Here is a 20,881-nt window from a genome sequence, read left to right as displayed (position 1 = left end):
GTCGTAAAACTAGTTAAAAAATAATGCTAATTGCTAGGCGCTAGGCAAGCGTCAAAATAAAATTGACATTGTGACAAAAATTGTGTAAAATAAATACTGTGTTTATAAAGGATAAACATACCTACATTAGTTATTAAAATTATACACAATATACGTTAATATCTTAACTTATTCAAAGTGCTAAAACCATTTACAAATATGGATCAAATGCTGCCGAGTCCCTACAACATACCGGGAATAGGTACTCCACTGCATCAGCCTGAAGAGGACCAACAAATTCTGCCCAATGCCTTGCAACAACAGCAGGCCCAGCAACAGCAACAACATTCCTTGGTTTCCTTGAGCTCGTCGCCGCTTGCAGGATTTGGCGCGCAACTTATGGGCACCCCACAACGAACCATCCACACCTATGCTCCAACCGCCAGCTATGCAACGCCTCAGCAGATGATGCAGCCACAAACTCCGGTATGAATATATAATACCTATATTTCTCGTACATAATAGAGGTCATCACTGTACTTCTGCCCTATATCTGAAAAGCTGTTTACTGCTAAATATAGTTAAAGACTGTAATTGCCAAAATATTGGAATTTAGATGTTTTTCTAAAAGTTTCCTACGAAACTAATAACTAACTAAATACCTTGGTCTTACATAGCATTCTTTATTAGAAACATTGGTTTTGAAAATTCCCATATTTTTGTGGCGTTTAGTTACAGAACAGCAGAGATGACTAAACTTTAATGTTTATTGTTCTATGTACATAGAACACAAAACCCTTTACTTCACCCCATAATGGATGTGCAGTGCGCTTATGCTCTGCTCCCACTTCCTGGTGGTAATGCTAATGCAAGCATTCCAGAATTTTGGCCTCACTATACTTATCTAATGATTTTGTAAATTTCAATATTGGTAACATAACATACCTAGTCTTCTTTATCTATCTAGGCAACCTGTTTTATATTACAACTTCAACTTAAATACACAGGATATCATGATTGAATTGAATTGAATATCAGGTTTAAAGGTGTAAGAACTAAAATTAAATAAATTGTGGTAATTATAATATCATCCTTTAATTTTACAGCAAAACTTAATGTCGCCAATGATTACGGGAAGTACGATAGCTGGTCAACAGATACTGGGCCAAGCCAGTCCTGCTCCCATGACACCTATGACACCACATTCAGCTGATCCTGGAATATTACCTCAATTACAGTAAATAAACTAGTTGCTATTGCTTGTTTTTTAATACTAGATGATGCCTGCAATTTTGTGTGGATTTAGTTTTTTGTGATTCCATGAGAACTTTGATTTTCCAGGCCAAGAAGTAGCCTATGCTAGTCTACAAAATAAATAAATAAATAAATCTTTATTATCTTAGCAGAACATTATTTACAGACTTTGGTGTGAGGCCCTGCCTCCTGATGAAGTGAAAACTGTGTTTCAGGAGGCAGTGTCTTCCCATAATATCCATACAAAATGTAAGCTATTTCTGTACTTAGCAAATAGATGATGCCCACAACTTAGTCCACATGAATTTATGTATTTAACAATCCCTTGGGAACTCTTTAATTTTCTGGAGCAAAAAAGTAGCTTATGCCATTCCCAGGGATACAAGCTATCTCTGTACCAAATTGCAATAAAATCAATAAATATTCATGTTTTAGAAACCCTCATGATTCTAAAATAAGAATATTTTCAGATTAATTATATCCATATGAATAGTACATTCACATTTTAGTCAATAGAATAAGCCCATCCTGTGAAACCAATGAGAATTAGCTAATCATAAATGTATTTAAATTGCTACTATCATGAAATAAATCTGAATTACAATTTCAGAAATATAGTATCTACAGTGAATCTGAACTGCAAACTGGATTTGAAGAAAATTGCTTTACATGCCCGGAACGCAGAGTACAATCCAAAAAGATTTGCTGCTGTTATTATGAGAATAAGAGAGCCGAGAACTACTGCTTTAATATTTTCATCTGGCAAAATGGTGTGCACCGGAGCTAAAAGTGAAGAGGATTCCCGATTAGCTGCAAGAAAATATGCTAGAATTATTCAGAAACTTGGCTTCACTGTTAGTATAATAACTACACTATCAAAAATTTAGCTTAATTTAAGCTTTAAGAAATTTAAAAATTCAAGCTTTTAATTTTTGAACAACTTGAGTAAAATTAGAAACACTCATGCACAAATTAGGGATCATCTTAAGTTCTCAACCCATGCCCCGACTCTACTGAAACAGGTCTCAGTATGAGAAGGCTTTGTGCAACTTTGGTAGACTTCACACAGCTTTGAGAACATTATGGAGAATTCTCAGGCATGCAAGTTTTCTCAAGATGTTTTCTCAGAACATACAAAATGCACAGAACTGAAAAATTGCTAGGATGAAACCCTGGATACTTCCAATAAATTGCTGACCAACGTCTTACTCTTAGTCACTAGACTTTTACAGTCTAAGTTATTTCTAAAACTGCTATTTTCTTGCAGTTTCTTCAGTTATTCATTCAGTTATTTATTTATGATTCAGTTTTATACAATGCTTGATTAATATTTATTATTAGAATGCTACTCTATAATGTTTATCATTATAATATGGCCATTTAGAGGAAACTGAATTGTAACATTAAAGAATCCTGCATATAAAAGAAATATTTATTGTTACAGGCAAAATTTTTAGACTTCAAAATACAAAACATGGTTGGCAGTTGTGATGTCAAATTTCCTATCCGTCTTGAAGGCCTAGTGCTTACACATGGACAATTCAGTTCGTATGAACCAGAGCTTTTTCCTGGACTCATTTATAGAATGGTGAAACCTAGAATAGTATTATTAATTTTTGTTTCTGGAAAAGTAGTGTTAACTGGTGCCAAAGTGCGTCAAGAAATATATGAAGCATTTGATAACATTTATCCAATATTAAAAAGTTTTAAGAAACAATAGACTGATGCGTGATGAGTTGTTGTTTATACCTATGTGTCCACTTTTAATTTAAGTTACTTTTGTTTGTATCTTGTTAATAAATTTAAGAATCTAAAGAATTTATTTGTGTATTTCTACATTTTTGTAAATGGCGAATCTAATGGCGCAGCTGCAGGCACGACACACACTTTCCAAGAGCCAAGGGTATAGAACGTAGTGATAATATTCTCTCATCGATGTATTATCTTTGCAAAGGGAGACTTGACTTCAAGGCAGGACGCAGGGTAGATAACTGAAAGTTTTGATATAGCTAAGCTTGGTCTGCCAGACGAGAAAAAAAAAAGCTTGGTCTTGATCGAAATAGGCTAGATTCAAAACAATAAGAACTGAGAGCTATAAAACTTATTATAAAAAAATACTCGCGATCGAATAATATTTTTCTTAGCTTCTGAGCCTTCTGAACCATTACTCTGTGTTCTGAACCGTAATCATTCATCCAGGGCTGTCACTATCAACCATGGTCAATCTGTGCCTACCACCAAAGAGTATGTAATCGCTACAACTTAGAACGTACATACTATATCTGTGGAACGTACCTAGTGTCTATTTACTCTTTGCTACAGCCTACAACTGTCAATGTCACATGTCACATTCGTGGTCTGTGCATGTCACGAAAACACCTACACCTACCACGCGTTTACGAAGATTTCGTTTTAGTTTTTTTGAGTAAAAAATCAAGAGGATAGAGGTTTTTCAAAATAGTTAAGAATTATTTTAGCGATTTGACCATTTAACATGGCGGAAACAATGCGACAAACTGTAGCAACCATATTGAAAAGCATCGAGAGATATAACCCAGCTAATCTTCAAACCCTAGAACGGTACGTGGAAATGCAATCGAGGGAGAACACCTATGATTTGGAAGCAAATTTGGCTGTCTTAAAGCTTTATCAGTTTAATCCTGAGAAGTTTAACGCTGATATAACATGTCAAATACTACTGAAGGCACTTACAAATTTTCCACATACCGACTTTACATTGTGCAAGTGTTTACTTCTCGAGTCTGTAGTGAGTACCTATCTTATATTTCTTACCATCCCAATCACGCTAATATTATTATGAAGCCGAAACTTTGTATGTGTGTGTGTGTGTGTGTGTGTGTGTGTGTGTGTGTGTGTGTGTGTGTGTGAATGAAAATAGGTTATACCCTGGATTAACATATAGGCTACTTTTTATCCCGGAAAATCCAAGAGTTCTAACAGGATTTTGAAAACTTACATTCATATAACATATAATATTATAAATTTGAAATTTTGTATCTGAAATCTTATACATCCACATTCCACACTTATGCAATTGTGGGCATCATTAGCTAATTATAACTTTCAGACTGTCTTTAATATACAATATACATATAATATGTGTATTTGATGTATGTTGTGTGGTCACATAATTTTTCTTAAATTGTAGGTGGAAAATGAAACCATTTCACAAATTAAATATTTGGCTGATATACTAGAGCAATGTGATTTTGCTCAATTCTGGAACAGAGTACACCAAATGCCAGAACTGTGCAATCGTATCAACAATTTCCATGACTCCATCCGCAAGTTTGTCTGCCACGTCGTGGGCATCACCTTCCAGACTATTGAAAAAAATAATCTGGCTAATCTTCTGGGAGGAATCGATGGTAATAAGTACTATATTTTGATGTTTCTGTATACTTAAGTCTTAAAATCTCTAAAATAAACTAAAATGAGAGGTCTAAATCTATTGCTATCTCTTTCATAATGCTTCTTGTGGAAAAGGATGGCACAAAATTGAGTTATCAATGTGGCTGATTCTATTGTACACAATCTCTAAATTAAATAATTGTAATGCTAGGTTTTTATATATTATTGCTATCCCTTTCATAATACTCCCTGCGGAAAAGGATATAGCTAGGATTTAGACCTGTTCATTTTGTTTTACAAATTGTGTACCTAGAACAGAAATAGCCACAATTTGGTTATGTATAGAGATTTGTGTACAGAGAAGAACCCACGGTGTCAATAATACATAGTTAAAATTCAATATAGTAAAAAATAAAATAATTTCAATATTTTAATATATAAATTTCAATACCATCTGTAAACTGAAGCAACTCATTTTAACTTTATGGGTCGACTGTTATGTTAAAAGTACTATGTTAGCCCTTATTTTAAAGGTGAACCATACTTTTGACATGACATGACAGTTGACACATACAGTTAAAGTGGTGAGTGAGTTCTCATTCTGTATGGACTATATTTATTTTAAGTCTAATATATATAATATTTAATTTCAGATGTAACTTTAAAACACTGGGTGAAAAAGTATGGATGGAAGGATGAAGGCACCCTTATCTTTATTGCCTCCCAGGACGAAAACATCAAGACTAAAAACATCACCGAGAAGATTGAGTTTGAACATTTAGCACCTCTAATGGCGATTTTGTAAAGTATTTTTTAAACTATTTTTTACAGTGATATAAAAGATAAAGGAAAATAAAAGGAAAGTAAAAAGTTGGTATCTTTTTTTTACAATATTATCTTTATCTTTAAATTATAACAGTAATTGACACTAGGATTTATTTTGAGTGGGGTCAGTGAGGTTATGCATAATTTTTGGAGATTATTGATCAAAGAAAGTATGGCATCTATTTTTGAGAAAATAAAATCTGAGCAAAATTACCTTTTATAATGTATTAGCTACTGCTCACAGCTCAACAAAGTTGCAAGACGACTTGCGCGTCACGCTAGGTACGTACGTTGATGGTAATGCAAGTGTCACCAACAACTGTACAATGTTTCGACTCAATTGGATGGATGATGGAACAGAGGTATGAGGTAACTTAGATTAATATTTGGATCAATGCAAATGAGACCTGAATTTCTCTAGCAATCATGGCTATAGTGCTTGAGTAACTGTACTGAGGTTCATTTCCCTTCTCATAATTATTACTGTCACAACTCATGACAACATTGCTGAAGCAACTTAAAACAAAATTATGTGATTGCCAAAAAAACTATTACATAGATATTATAAAATGCATTTAGTAGGTCAGACTACAATAACTGTTGCAATATCAATTATTTCAATAACAAAACAGCTAAAACGAAACTGATAAAAAGGATCTTTTTTTTTTCAAATTGGAACAAGTTATTGTAATATAATTAGAATATTAAATACTTAGCTATTTGATTTCAACAAACAGATTGTATAGAATATAGATATACAAATTACCAACTACATTTAAATGGACCAGCCAATCAATGGATCTTATTGTCTGTGAAATAACAATAATTTCTTGTCGCCTTTAATACTAAAAATACATTTATCTAGTAAGTGTGAAAAAAAGTTAGGTCTGTTTTCCAAATAGCTACGAGTATTATTTATTCAGGGCCTCCTACTTCCTCCGATCGAGATTGAGACCTTGTTACTCAATTCTTACCTACATCGAATTATTGATACTAGAATAATTCCTAGATAGGTAAAGAATACTGCAAAATGTAAATCTGTGAAGCAGTTCTTCAGAATCCGTTCGACACAATATCAGTAACACGAATTTTACGTCTTTGATTAGACTACTGCAGTTGTGTTACAGGACTTAGGTACTACTTATAATTTGAAACTGTGTAGCCCAGCCTCAAGAGATTAGCATTCCAGTATGAGGCCACACTGCCATACCGCTTTCAAGTTAACCTACTTCCATCTTCTGCATCCAGGTATCACAGTCAAGGGCTAATTTGACAAGGAATAAATAACCCTTGCAAATAATAATATAGTATGATAATTAGTTTTTGTTTAAATTAACTTTTATTTAACAATAATCAACATGGCTCAATATAACTGAGAAGTATATAAAAATATAAAGCACAGTTTTCACTAGTAGGAACTCGTGTCCCTTACGCTTTCTTTCCATGGCTGTAACCGAACTCTTTGCCTCCAGTGTGTCCTGCCTTCTTGCCGTGGTCGTGGTGGTGGGCGTGGTGCTCTTCGTGTCCGTGGTGGCCTTTGTGTCCTTTGTGGTCTTCGTCGTAATGCCCTTTGTCGTGTTTCCCTTTCTTGCCGTGATGTTTTTCGTGATGTCCCTTTTCATGATGGCCGCCCTTTTTGTGATGGCCTTCTTTATTATCGTGATGGCCGTGGAAATCGCCATGCTTGTGATGATGACCGCCCTTGTGGAAGTCGTCGTAGAATTTATGTTCTTTATGGTACTCATCTTTGTGAGACTTGTGGTGGTAGCCGGTCGTCTTCGAACCTTTCTTGTGGCCTTTTTTGTGTCCAAACTTGCCGCCCTTGTGTCCGTGTGCCGCTTCGTGATGCTCTCCGTGGTGGTCGTGTTCGTCGTGATGTTTCTTCTTGTGCCCACCGTGCTCGTCGTGATGTCCTTCGTGGTGGTGCTTTTGGTGGTGGCCTTCTTCCCCTTTATCGTGGTGATGATGCGATTTGTATCCTTTGTCGCCCTTTTCACCCTCTTCCTTGTGATGATCTGCGTGATGTTCGTGACCGCCACCTTCTTCTTTATGACTACTTGATGCTGCTTTTTTTTCGGTTCCCGAGGAAGCTTGGTCGATGGATTTTCCTGTTTCTACTTTCGCGTCCGACGCAGCCGCGGCTACATCTTCTACGTTCGCGTTAGTCGCTGCTGCGGCTACATCTTCTATTTTTGCGCTAGTCGCGGGCAGGGCTACATCTTCAACTTTCTTTGGTTCACTTTCAACATGCCGAGCTACCACCGCTATGAGACCCCATGCCAACAGCACAATAAATAATGGTTCCTTCATATTGCCTGCAAGTAAAGATTATAAACAAATCACTACATCGATTCTAATTATCGTGACTTTAAAATGCTTGAATTTAAATAATTCGTCTTACTAGAAGGTATAGCTGTAAGGAGAGCCAGGCGTGTTGTGTTATGAACGTTCCTACAGATTGCATTTATAGATAATGCCGCTTTCATCGGTTGTCGATTACAGAGAGATCTTTGGCAATCACATTGCTACTGATTTCTGGACGAGTGATTCCGTCGGTTATGGTGACGACATCCGTAATTCACTGTAAATAAATTAGTTCCGTAAAATCTCGTGGCCGCAAAGCGATTTTGTTAGGTATTCTAGGGTTTTTTTTTGAACTTAAATGGAAGTTACTTTTAATTGTTTAAAGTTTACAATTTAAAAGTTTAACTGTCAGCGTACACACATAAGGGAAGGTACTTATCATATTTTTATTATCATATTCTTTCATGAATAAAAATTATGGCGTTAGTTATTTTATTTTATTTATTTACATGATAATATTATAATAATTCCTAATATAATATCGACGCTAATACTAAGTATAGGTGTACAAGAACAAGTGGTAGCCATCCCTAAATTAAGAAGTTCAGTGCTTTCCGTGGTGGAATCCCCAGTGCTTGTGGTCTTCGTGGCCGCCCTTTTTGCCGTGGTCGTGGTGATGGTGGTGATGCTCCTCGTGTCCGTGATGGCCTTTGTGTCCTTTGTGGTCCTCATCGTAGTGATGTTTGTCGTGATGTCCTTTCTTGCCGTGATGGTGTTCATGGTGGCCGGAATGATGGTGGCCCCCCTTCTTGTGATGACCACCGTGATCTTCGTGATGACCGTGGTGGTGACCGTGCTTGTGATGTTTGCCATCCTTGTGGTGTTCGTCGTAGAAGTGATGATCCTTGTGGTATTCGTCTTTATGGTATTTCTTGTGATAACCTTCTGTCTCTTCGCCTTTGTCGTGGTGCTTCTTGTGGTGATGTTTGCCTCCCTTGTGGTGGTGACCGTGCTCGTGGTGATGGCCGTGGTGGTCGTGCTCGTCCCAGTGCTTCTTGTGTCCGCCGCCGTGCTCGTGATGGTGGCCCTTATGGTGGTGCTTGTGATGGTCGCCGTGGTCGCCCTTGTGGTGGTGGTGGTGCCCTTTGTGCCCCTTGTGTCCCTTCTCCCCGTGCTCGTGATGATGATGGTGGTGATGCTCCTTGCCGCCGCCCTCCTCGTGGTGATGCCCCTTGTGGTGGCTGGCCGCAGCTACCAGGTCAGACCCTTGCTGGCCGATTTCTCGACCAGAACAAGCGACTAACACACATCCCAACAAGATAAGGGCGACCAGCGTCCTCATTTTGGCCGCGTTTTTGCTATCTACGTTTAAGGTTTTAACACTATGACTGAACTGGCTTTACAACAGAACGAGAGGGCATTTATACCAATCATTAAAGTAGCTGATTGCAGCTGGTGAAATTACCGGGCAAGGACGCCGCTGCGACCGTTACGCCTAAAGAATTAGTTGCGAAGTTTTAAAACGCACTTCTAATGTTGTTGAAAAATTATTTTCATTATTTTAAAAATCTTCCAAGTTGACTGCTTAAAACGACTTCTATGACCAGTTAACGTTAGCTGTATAAGTTTGGTCAATAACTTAACGCACCAAGTTAAGAGCACAAAAGATTTTTTGTTTTACAAGTAACGGTCGTAATCGAGGTAGGGACCTACAATAGAATAATTGAACACAGGTTTTTCTCTAAAGGTTAACTTGTTAAGGCGTTTTTAGAAAATGAGATAAGTTGCGATTTTAAATGTTGGTGATAGGTACTAGGTAAATAAATAGTTATTGAAAAAGATTTATTAATCGGCATCTAAAGTTTGGAGTATCTTAATTAGGTGTAAAGTAAGGCTTTATACATGTAAATAAATAAAGATTTAGGTAGGTAAATAGTACCTACCTACCCTTTACGTAATACCTACTTATTTTTAATTCATGTAGGACAACTAGTCACTATGGAATTGTCCTATAGGTTATATAGGTAAGAGTTATGCTACCTGCGTCTGTGACAATACCAGCGGTTCGGAATGAAGTTCTACTGAGAAGAGCCGGCAAGAAACTCAACAGTTGCTCTTTTTAAATCGTAAAATGTTACAAAACAACTTCGTACAGCATCTTGTGGCAACTGAAAGCTCAGCCTTCATTGTAACTCTCAACTTTGTCACTGAGAACAATATTTGTGAAAATCTGTATTATTACTTTCTGAATTAAATAATTTGAAAGAACATAACTCTGTCAAATAAATTAAACTTAATAGGTAGGTACCTATACCTAATCTAAAAATTCTTTTGGAACCATAATTATTATTAAACAAGCAAATACGCTGAGTATTTGCTTGTTTAAAGCAAAAAAAAGCCTTTTTGTACTTTAGGTACGCAGTACGTATTGTGGCGTTATCAGTGTATGGGCGATATTTTCTCGTAAATCGATTTTGTGTATCCCCTCTTTGTTTATAAAGATTAATATACTTATTGTCTCGTCTCGGATTCTTCGATACCTCAAAACCTAAAAGACTAAGGTCTTCAATGAGTGTGTCCTACCTGTGATGACGTAGGTATAAAGCAGAAATGTGGACACTGACAGTTGGCCTCGTCCACAAATTCAAAGTCGCTCAGCGCGCTATGGAGCGACCTATGTTGGGTATCACTCTCAGGGGTAAAATCCGGAACGAGGAAATTCGTAGAAGAACAAAAGCAACCGAACATAGCTCCAAAGGATTAGCAAGCTGAAGTGGCAATGGGCAGGCCATGTGTGTCGTAGAACCGACGGCCGTTGCGGTAGACGTGTTCTGGAGAGAAGACCGCGTGCCGGTAAGCGCAGTGTGGGACGACCTCCAGCCCGCTGGACCGATGACCTGAAGAAGGTGGCGGGGAGCGGGTGGATGAGATTGTTTTGGTTTGCTCGCTCTTGGAAAGGCCCATGTCCAGCTGTGGACGCATACAGGCTGATGGAATGGAAGTGAATGGAATAAATTGTCTCACAAAAACTATATCATTATTATTTATCTATACCTATACTAATATTATAAAGAGATAAAGTTTGTAAGTTTGTTTATATGAAGTAGTCTCTGGAACTTCTGAACCGATTTAGAAAATTCTTTCTTTCACCAGTAAAAAACTACATTATTCCTAAGTGGCATAGGCTATATTTTATTTAAAAAACCGGCCAAGTGCGAGTCAGACTCGCGCACTAAGGGTTCCGTACTCGGGTATTTTTTCCAACATTTTGCACGATAAATCAAAAACTATCATACATAAAAACAAATAAAAATCTGTTTAAGAATGTAGTTATACGTAATGCTCTTTTATATGACTTGGTATAGATATCTTACTTTGAAAATTGAAACACATTTTATTTTATTTTTAATAATACTATAAACTTAGGCGGGCAGTTATCCTGCAGCATCAGGATTAGTTGGATCCAGGAAAGTTTTTGTATACTTACTTTATTAGGTAAACAAAAAAATTTCAAATCGGTTTAGAAATCTCGGAAGAATCAGTGTAGATACCTACCTACATATCATAATGTTGGTGACGTAGGTACCTAATTGTATTACTTCGTTACATTAGAATGATACCTAAGTGTATTTTATTCTACTAAACTTTCCTAAAAGTCTATGTAGATTAGGTACGATAGTGAGTAAATGATCGAAATCGGTTTATTAGTCTTGTAGATAATCGCGAACATCCAAACTTCGTACATACATACTTACACACAATATACCTATGGGTCGAATACATAACCCTTTTTTTGAAGTCGGTTAAAAATTTAAGCACGAACGAAGCGAGCTTTGAATAATTTTACAGAAATATCGAAAAGCAAAGAAAGAATTCAACGCTTGTTGATCTAGTAGGTACTTTTTTTATTTTTCATTTTTTATTTAGGGACTTCCATAATGTGGATAGTGTGGAGTTTGTGAAAAACTAAAGTCCGTTGTCCTTCACGACGTGACTGAAAATTTTAGAAAAGTGTACCTAGCTAATCTCAATTTCTAACTTACCAAACAAAGTTTCTTAATGTTTACTGGCATCAAGTTGCTGTCGCAACTTGGATTGTCAACTGACGAAAACGACGACGACATTATTTATTGTTTCTTTTTTACCCAACTACGGCAAAGCCTAAAGGAAGGGTTATGATTTTAGTAGTCTATGTACCTATGTCTTTATGTATGTTTGTATCCAGATTCTGTGTGTTCCACCATAGCGCCTAAACTACTGGGCCGATTTTGATAAATGAGATGTCGATTGATTCGTTGTAAAGGTCCGGGTGACATAGGCTATCTTCTTCTTCTTCTCTCTGGGCTGGTTTCCGCACTTAAACGTTTCCGTCTGTTGTGCGTGACATAGGCTATATTTAATAATAATAAAAAGTTGACCTAACGGATGTTACCTAACCTAAGTACATCAAAAAAAAGTGTGGGATGTCAAATGAAAGAGAAGAAAATTCTGAGTTCATGAAATACCTCTACTACAACATTTAAATATCGGTACCAAGAGACAGAAAAACAATTTTACTATAATATATTCCAGCATTTATTAAGACGATCACAGTCGGGTTTTAGTTTTCAACTTTATCTTGTTATACTGTTCTGGAACAAATTATCTTTATAAAACGACCTTTAAAGATACCTACTGGAAGATTTTCTAAACAAAAATGCTTTTTAGGGTCCCTACCCGAAGGGTGCCAACGGGACTCCATATTACTAAGTCTCCGCTGTCCTTCCGTCAGTCCATCTGTCTGTCAGCGGGCTGTATCTCGTGAACCGTAATAGGTAGAGAGTTGAAATTCTCATAGGACGTGTATTTTCATTTTCTTTTACCGCTATAACAACAAATAATAAAAATTTCAAAATGGCCGCCATGAAAATTGAAACAAAAATTTAAAAAAAATGTTTTTCTTAGGTACCGAAGCCTAAGTCTGCGAGTCCGACTCAACTTGACCGGGTTTTATCTTAAATAGAATCTTATAGAAACTCCGAGTTAATGGTGCCGGATTTGAGGAAAGAAGAGTAGGTACGAGGTAGGTAAAAATGGTTTAAATAGTTAATTGACCCTTTAGGGTTTCAACTTTAATTACCTAATAAGATTTAAGTTTTATATTAGGTAGTAACGGTAAAAAAGTACAAAAAATAACAATAACAAACAAACAATTATCGTAACAACTAAAGTCGATCAAGTTAATGTTTGTGGTGGTGACCCCAGTGCTTGTGGTCGTCGTGGTGGCCCTTCTTGCCGTGATCGTGATGATGGTGATCGTGATCTTCGTGTCCATGATGGCCATGATGATCGTGGTGACCTTCATCGTGGTGGTGCTTGTCGTGGTGGCCATGGTGGCCGTGGTGGCCCTCGTGATGACCGTGATGGCCGTGGTGGCCCTTCTTGTGGTGACCCTCGTCATCGTGATGATGTCCGTGGTGGTGTCCGTGCTTGTGGTGCTTGCCCTCGTGGTGGTGGCCGTCATGGAAGTGGTGGTCCTTGTGGAAGTGATCCTTGTGGTGCTTTTTGTGGTAGCCGTCGATGTGCTCGCCCTTATCGTGGTGCTCGTGGTGGCCGTGCTTCTCGCCCTTGTGGTGGTGGCCGTGCTCGTGGTGGTCGCCGTGGTCGTCGTGCTCGTCCCAGTGCTTCTTGTGGCCGCCGTGGTGCTCGTGGTGGTGCTCGCCGTGATGGTGCTTGCCGTGGTGGCCCTCGTGGCCCTTGTGATGGTGGTGGTGCCCCTTGTGGCCCTTGTGGTCGTGGTCGCCGTGGTCGTGGTGGTGGTGCCCGTGGTGGTGGTGCCCGCCGCCGTGCTCGTGGTGGTGGCTGGCCGCGACGGCCTGGTCGTCGGCCTCGGCCTCCACGGCGCCGCCGCTGCTGAGCGCCACGGCGCACAGCACTCCTATCAATATAAACCCTCTCATGATCGGCGGCGGTCTGTATCGGAAGTCCGGTTGTAACTGACCTCTGCAGGCTGCTTGTCTGTTTTATATTATTGGATGCTAGTATAGTTTAGGCGGTGGAGAAACATTTTTATTAAGCAACTGTCTATCAGCGGATACTGGTTCAGGGACAATCAAATAATGCACACTGTTTTTATTAAATATCGCCTGGATGTTGCTAATGAATATTATATTGAATTTGTTTAGGTAGGTAAGTACTTAGTGAAAACTCAGGATGATTTGTGAAGTCGTGGGTGTCAGCTACATAAGCACAAATAAATCCATAAAAAGAAGTTTATTTCAAGCAACGACGACTATCATTACAGTATAATATCTAAAGTTATAGGTAGATGATAAGTAGGTAGGTATACACTACACTAAATCTGCATCACCGTCATAATCAACCTATCTCTGGCCCACTACTAAGTACGGGTATCCCCTTAAAATGAGAAGGGTAAGGCCATAAACCACCACGCTTGTCTCAGTGCGGACTGACACACCTTTGAAAACATTATTAGAGAACTCTCAGGCATGCAGGTTTCCTCACGGTGTTTTCTTTCACCGTGCGCTAACTGATATTAAACCTAGGTGAAACAAAATAAAGTTTTCAGTACAGCAGTCTGTGCGCTGGCTATGCCCGGGAATCTGTTGGTGCTGGATAACACCGGGTGCACCGCCATCTAGGTTTAACACCACGTCATTATCTCGATCTATTTTTTTGCAGTAAGATAAGTATAGGTAGATAGTAGATACCTACCTATAGCTGGGTAAGTATGGTATCTATATTTTTATAAGCTCATGAGAATTATGATAATGATGATGTCCTCTCGCCCGAATTCGCTCCCGGCGGCCGATAACCATAGATATTACAAGCAAATACAGGTGCACTCTCTATTTCCTCACTCTCATAGCCTGATGGGTCGGAAATCCGACACGACTATAGAGAGATCATCAGACCGACGGCATTACGAGCTCTCCGAGGCACGGGGGTGATACATCGCCCCAACTTCCTAACTCCGGGCACTACTTAGTACATACCTACTCAGAAATTCTTAACAGGAAACCCAAATTTTTGGCCCGACCCGGGAATCGAATCTAGGGCCTCGTTATCCGCAGTCGAACATGCTAACCACTAGACCAACGAGGCAGTAACATTCACTCATTGAAATAATGTTCTCTTTGCTCATATTCAAGATGTACCAAATTGATTGACAGCTTATAATCTCGAACCATTCTGAAATTATCTGCTTAGTGGATCCATTCGTGTTAGGGGCACCGCTGTTTGGATAGCGTTAAACAATTCTTCCGAACGACTAAACTTGTTTAGTGCACGCCCTTGCTCCATACGTCCGGTATCTTCAATTACAATAACTCTCTGTTTGCATATTCAGTTCGATTATACACGCTTTAGAGTTTAGTTGAGATTTTTTGATAAAGCTTAGAAGAGATTATGACAAGGCAGGTAGGACATGCATCTCACACAAAAACAAGATCGATATGCACCTATCTAAGTAGGTACTTGTATCTATTTTACACGCTATGTATAACGTAAGTGTCGTCCATAAATTCGTCCCGATGATGATTCGTACCTAAGATAAACTAACCACCAACTCTATCACGGTCGGCTTTGCTTTCAGCATCCCACAAGAAAGTGTATGCAATTTACATGTAAATTGCTCGAACTATGATAATGATAAACTTAGGTACCTATTATCGATTAGATAAATCAGCGAAAATCTAGCAACATGAGAGCTCTCCTATATTTGTTCTTCTATCTATAATATACATGAATCATCATATACTTAGAAGGAAAAGGTGATTGACTGACTGAGTAGCTGATGACTGATCTACCTATCAACGCACAGCTCAAACACTGAACCGATCAAGCTGAATGGCATAGGTAAGTACGTAGGTATCCGCTTACAAAGAGTCATACAAGGAGTGATCTAGGCTGCAAGGGCTTTTTAAAAACTGATGGACGAAGAGATGGGCGTGAAAAACTGCGAAGCTAATCATGCTGGTGTTGGGAGATTACCTAAGCTGCCTTACAATCTGTTTATTGCGTCTTCAATATCTTATCGATTGATCTAGGTTACATAACCTATAGGTAACCCTCCTACCTAAAGGTAAGGTTTGAATGGTTTACATGAGATTCGACTCTTTGGATTACGCAACGGAATAAGTTCACGATCGTCACGGTAGACTGGACGCTTTTCTAAAGGTTTGATTTCAAGAGACGCACGGTTTTCAAGGTTATGTGATAATTCTAACGGTTGGCGGGTAATTATAGCGTTCATATTTTTTTACTGTAAGAAATCAAGATCAAAATGTTACCAAATATTTATTTTATGATGGGAAGAAAAATAGTTCCTTAAAAAACTAGGTTAGTGGCAGGTACTGACTACTGACACTGAAAAATATATTCTAGAGATTTTCTATAGGTCTATGAATTTACCTATAGGGGTACCTATGAATTTTCACAGGTTTCTGTTACTGTTTTTATAAGCAAAGGTACTTATCTATTATCAGGTGATATTTGCTGGAAGGACACACTTACTAATTAAGAAGGCTTTTTGGTTATGACTCTACCACAAACAAGAACTGAAAACGTTTTCTTTGACGACTATCATAATTCACAGGCATTAAACACAGGTTGAACAGCCTTGAGGCAGATTTGGGCAGGTATTGAACATGCGTTGAACACGTCATGTTGAAAACGACTTTGACAGGCATTGAACAAGCGTTGAAAAAAGCGCCATTCCAGCACATTGGGACCCCAGCGACTATCGATTTTTTGAACTAGGTAACTAGGTAGGCCCATTGCCACTTCAGCTTCGCGACCCACTGAGCCATGTCGATTACTCTTGGGATTTGATCACGCAGAGAAACTCCAAGCATAGCTCTCTCCATCGCCAGCTGAGTGATTTTGATAAGCTTTCTTATGAGGTCCATAGTTAGCGACTAGGTAAGTACTTATGTCTCGGATCCTAAGTCATGCTTATCATGAGTAAAATTCTTAAAAAATTTGGTACGTACTTAACAGAGCTCTCTCCGTCACTTACTCCATACAATCGTAGTTCCCATTTCATTTGAATATTAAGCAACCAAAGTCCATGAAATTTTGCAGACATAGTCTAGAAACTAATATCTGTGTCTGTGGTGTTTTAGATTTTTCTAAAAATATGTAGTTTTAAAATTACAGGGGCTCAAAGATTTGTATTTTTCTTTAAAAAAAGGCCCAACTTTGTGCTCGTTTTTCTAGACAACGAAGCAATTTAATGAAATTTGGAAAAACCACAGACCTAGAAAATTTAATGAATATTATGTAGTAAAAAAATTATCGTTATATATTTTATATTGTTATAATTATGTGGGAACTACGAAAACCAGAAATTACACCCAGAAATCTTGAAAATTTCGTGCTGTCTCGATTTGTGCAAGCGGGGTGGTGAAGTGCGGGGGACGACACGTGAAACTGACAGAAACTGACAGTCTAAACACACGGGCCACATTTAGACTGCACCCAACTCCAAACTTGTCGATAGGTCTAACTAAATACACTGGTACATTTCAACTTGCGTTAGACGTATGCGTTACCTACTCAGACGTTGCCTGTAGATAAAAATATGTCTCATGTTTGCTGGCAATAGCGCATGCATCAAACCCTGCAAGTTGCAACTCTCTTGCAACCTATTCCTCACGCAATACGCACAGCTTTAATATTATAATTTTTGACAATGTATACTATATGTAATGCCATATCACAGGTCACTCTCTGATTTATTGCTTACAATTTACTTCCAAATGCAAAGAAATCTAAGTGTGTTGAATTCACACTGCCCAATACCAGGACCTTAAATGACATAAATTCATTGATAAATAATCATATGTTGAAAATAAAGGAGAACCCCGTGTTTCTCGGTATAATGTTAGATGCAAAGCTTCTATGGAACACCCACATATCAACACTAGATGGTAAACTCAGCTCTGCTGCTTACACTGTTAGAAAAATTCGACAGGTACTGACGTGGAAACTGCAAAAATTGTATATTTTGCTTATTTTCACTGTATTATGTCTTACGGACTCTTGCTATGAGATAAAGCGGTAGATATTGAGAAAAAAATGTATTACAGAAAAGGACAGGACGTGCAATTTATAATTTAAAACCGCGCGCTGCCATACAATAAAAATATAAGGAAATAAGTACCTTATCTATTATCTTATAGTAGCTTCTAAATATATTTACAACTAGCTAATGCCCGCAGCTTCGCTCGCGTGGATTTAGGTTTTTAAAAATCCCGATCCTTTCATTTCCCAGAACAAAAGTTGCCTCTCCGTAATAGCCCGTCCCCGGGATGCAACTTGTTTCTGTATCACGTAAGAATATTTAAACGGATTATCCTTTTCAAATCCCGAGGGATCACCAGGATTTAGGAATGCAATTTCTTACAGCATCAGGGTTGAGGTCAACGACAAAGTGTTTACTTGGTATAGATACCTTCAATATCAATTAATAATCGGCACTTTTTAAATCCCATTAGCTTTAGTAGTCAGGTCCCCTGCAACATCAGGGTTGAGGAGTTGGAATCCAAATTTTTTATTGAACAATGTCGCAAACTTTCTTTATCGATTAAAAAAACTACCCAAAATTACGCAGTTAGGTTACCTGCCAAATTTCATGGTTTTGAGTCAACGGGAAGTACCCTAGAGGTTTTCTTGACACACACGACAGACAGAGAGATAGACAACAAAGTGATCCTATAAGAGTTCCGTTTTTCATTTTGAGGTACGAAACCCTAGAAAACGTAGGATCGGCATTCCGAACCAGTGGTAAATTTTTCTGACCATCCAAAAACACTTTGAAGTTTACCTAAAAGTTTACAGGAATAAAAATTTATCATTGTGTTCCATTCCATTTCATTCTATTCCATTCTGTTCAAAGATAAATAGATAATAAAAATATTTGTCACCGAAACAATAATTTACGATACATCAACCAATATCAATTTAACTGATGACAATCTGACTATTACCAAAGTGAACGACTACTATAATATCTATTATATACGACTAACATAATATGTATTATAAATTGTGTGCCGTTTGCATTCTCACTAGGTTCTCATTAAGTTTGTTTTATTTGGTTAAACTTTCTGGTATTTATATTGTTATGACGTTTAGTTGGCAAATAGTCTCTTTATTGGCTGAAACTCTAAAATTCAGCCAATCACAACAAAGAAAATATTGTAATAATGATTGATGCAGCTTTCTGTAATTGAAAACAAAATATTTGACATTAACTTGAATGTGACAGTGTTTTCCGAATAGGGTTGCCAGAGGCCCCGTATTTTACTGGTTACCCCGTATTTCAGGATACAGAAACCTGTAATTATGAAAATAAAATACGGGGCAAATAAAACTAAATATTTTTAGGGTTCCGTAACTCAAAAGCAAAAAAGAACTCTTATAGGATCACTTCGTTGTCTGTCAGTCTGTCAGTCTTTCCGTCTGTCCGTCTGTCCATTTGTCCTTCTATCCGTCTGTCATGTGTTCATGAACAAATATTAGTATTTTCAATTTTCAAAGTAAGATAACTACATATATCAAGTGGGTTATCATATGAAAGGGCTTTACCTGTTCATTCTAAAACAGATTTTTATTTATTTTTATGCATATTTTTTTAATGCATAACAGTTTTTGATTTCTCGAGTAAAATGTCGGAAAAAATACCCGAATACGGAACCCTCGGTGCGTGGGTCTGACTCGCACTTGGCCGGTTTTTTACAAATTCAGCAGGAGCTGGCTGGCGAAATCCAACACTGACGTTATGTCCAGTAGAAAGAATATTTTCCTTTTGCGGCAATGCGTAGCCGAAACCCACTCGATATTGATCATGGTCGTAGCCAAGGCGGCGGGGCTTGGTTTGAGGATGTAAGCCTTTTTTTATACAAGTTAGCCCGTGACTTTAATCTTTTCTAGTGGTAAGTGATGATGCAGTCTAATTTCTTGGCCGTTAGGGCCATACTAACCATATAACTAGCCATGACCGAAGCCTCCCACCAGACCAGAAATTTCGAAATGGCGACTGCGCCTGGGAAGCCGTCAAAAACCTAAGCCTAAAATAATACTTACACTATTTCTTGCATTTGCTTACCAATTTTTTTTTGGAAATATATCAAACATTTCGCGCTCACTTCACTCGCGCTTTGAATTTCTATTACTTGGTGTAAACCCCGCAATTTCGTTTGCATGAATTTAGATTTTTAAAAATTCCGTGGGGGATTTTCCGGGCTAAAAAGCCGCCTAAAAAAAATGTCTGGGATGCAAGTTACCTCTGAATAGTAAGTACCAAAATTTTGGTAAAGAAGATGGGCCGTGAAAGGGTAACAAATAGATAGGCAAATAGATATACTGTCGTATTCGTAATATTAGTATGGATAGGAAGCTTTAAAAATAAAATCTTGCTATGGCTACACTCGTTTCCCTTTCACTTTAATTTTTTCTGTATTGAACCAAAAACACTTACGCTCACTGCGCTCGCGCTTTTTTATTGTTGTATTTTATCTCACTGTCAAATTGAAAGGCGAAATTCCACTAACCAGGTAATTAGCCCATAAAGTTGAGCGAATGTTTTTTTCCTCATGACAGGATTCAGTTCCGGCCCTAATAAAACCTCTCCCGCAATCGATTCCTGGCTACGGCCATAGTATTGATACTGTGAAGGTGGAATTACAAATTAAATGTAATTTTAAGTTGAAATGAGAAGATTGTATGCATGAAATGTATAACATTTTGCTTTACAACACTAAGAGTTTTTAAAAGTTATTTAAATAAATAAATCTTTTATTTAAAACCACATTGCAAACACAGTTCACCAATCAAGATACGGCAACATACAGAGAAAAAATACAAAACTTATAAATAAACTGAAATATCTAAATAGGCTTTCCATGCATTTCAGAGAGAACCACCGCCTATATATATATTCTTCAAATACTTCAAAATTTCAAATTTCTTCAAATCTAAACCCCGTATTTTTGATGGTGGTAGCCTGTAAATCAAAAAGAGCCAGGTGGCAACCCTACTTCGACCTAGACAGAATGAAAAATTGTTTTCATTACTCGGTATGCCTACTGCCATAGTGTGACAGAAAGTGTGACGGTAGTTGTGACCTCTGATTGGCCGACTC

General features: G+C 37.9%; 4 protein-coding genes across 4 annotated transcripts; 2 read left to right on the top strand and 2 right to left on the bottom strand.

Moving 5' to 3' along the window:
- Window positions 1–53: 53 nt before the first annotated feature.
- Window positions 54–3,051, top strand: LOC123869570 (TATA-box-binding protein). Its single transcript, XM_045912555.1, has 4 exons — window positions 54–465; window positions 1,086–1,216; window positions 1,844–2,087; window positions 2,678–3,051. The coding sequence occupies exons 1-4, from the start codon at window positions 199–201 to the stop codon at window positions 2,951–2,953; spliced, it is 918 nt and encodes a 305-aa protein (XP_045768511.1). The 5' UTR covers window positions 54–198; the 3' UTR covers window positions 2,954–3,051.
- A 531-nt stretch (window positions 3,052–3,582) lies between these two features.
- Window positions 3,583–5,473, top strand: LOC123869581 (eukaryotic translation initiation factor 3 subunit K). The gene is made up of 3 exons (XM_045912570.1): window positions 3,583–4,000; window positions 4,403–4,622; window positions 5,259–5,473. The coding sequence occupies exons 1-3, from the start codon at window positions 3,728–3,730 to the stop codon at window positions 5,408–5,410; spliced, it is 645 nt and encodes a 214-aa protein (XP_045768526.1). The 5' UTR covers window positions 3,583–3,727; the 3' UTR covers window positions 5,411–5,473.
- A 1,254-nt stretch (window positions 5,474–6,727) lies between these two features.
- LOC123869734 (filaggrin-2-like) lies at window positions 6,728–9,101 on the bottom strand. Its single transcript, XM_045912733.1, has 4 exons — window positions 8,346–9,101; window positions 8,156–8,168; window positions 7,832–7,955; window positions 6,728–7,745 (listed from the first exon to the last, which is right to left on the bottom strand). The coding sequence occupies exons 1-4, from the start codon at window positions 9,074–9,076 to the stop codon at window positions 6,859–6,861; spliced, it is 1,755 nt and encodes a 584-aa protein (XP_045768689.1). The 5' UTR covers window positions 9,077–9,101; the 3' UTR covers window positions 6,728–6,858.
- Window positions 9,102–12,953: 3,852 nt separating this feature from the next.
- Window positions 12,954–13,673, bottom strand: LOC123869580 (histidine-rich glycoprotein-like). The gene is made up of 2 exons (XM_045912569.1): window positions 13,638–13,673; window positions 12,954–13,589 (listed from the first exon to the last, which is right to left on the bottom strand). The coding sequence occupies exons 1-2, from the start codon at window positions 13,671–13,673 to the stop codon at window positions 12,954–12,956; spliced, it is 672 nt and encodes a 223-aa protein (XP_045768525.1).
- Window positions 13,674–20,881: the final 7,208 nt, after the last annotated feature.

The sequence above is a fragment of the Maniola jurtina genome, chromosome 11 (assembly GCF_905333055.1).
Source record: "Maniola jurtina chromosome 11, ilManJurt1.1, whole genome shotgun sequence".
In the NCBI taxonomy this organism is placed as follows: Eukaryota; Metazoa; Arthropoda; class Insecta; order Lepidoptera; family Nymphalidae; genus Maniola; species Maniola jurtina.
Note: the sequence above shows the minus strand (reverse complement) of the source record. Positions and strands in the feature narration are given on the sequence as shown.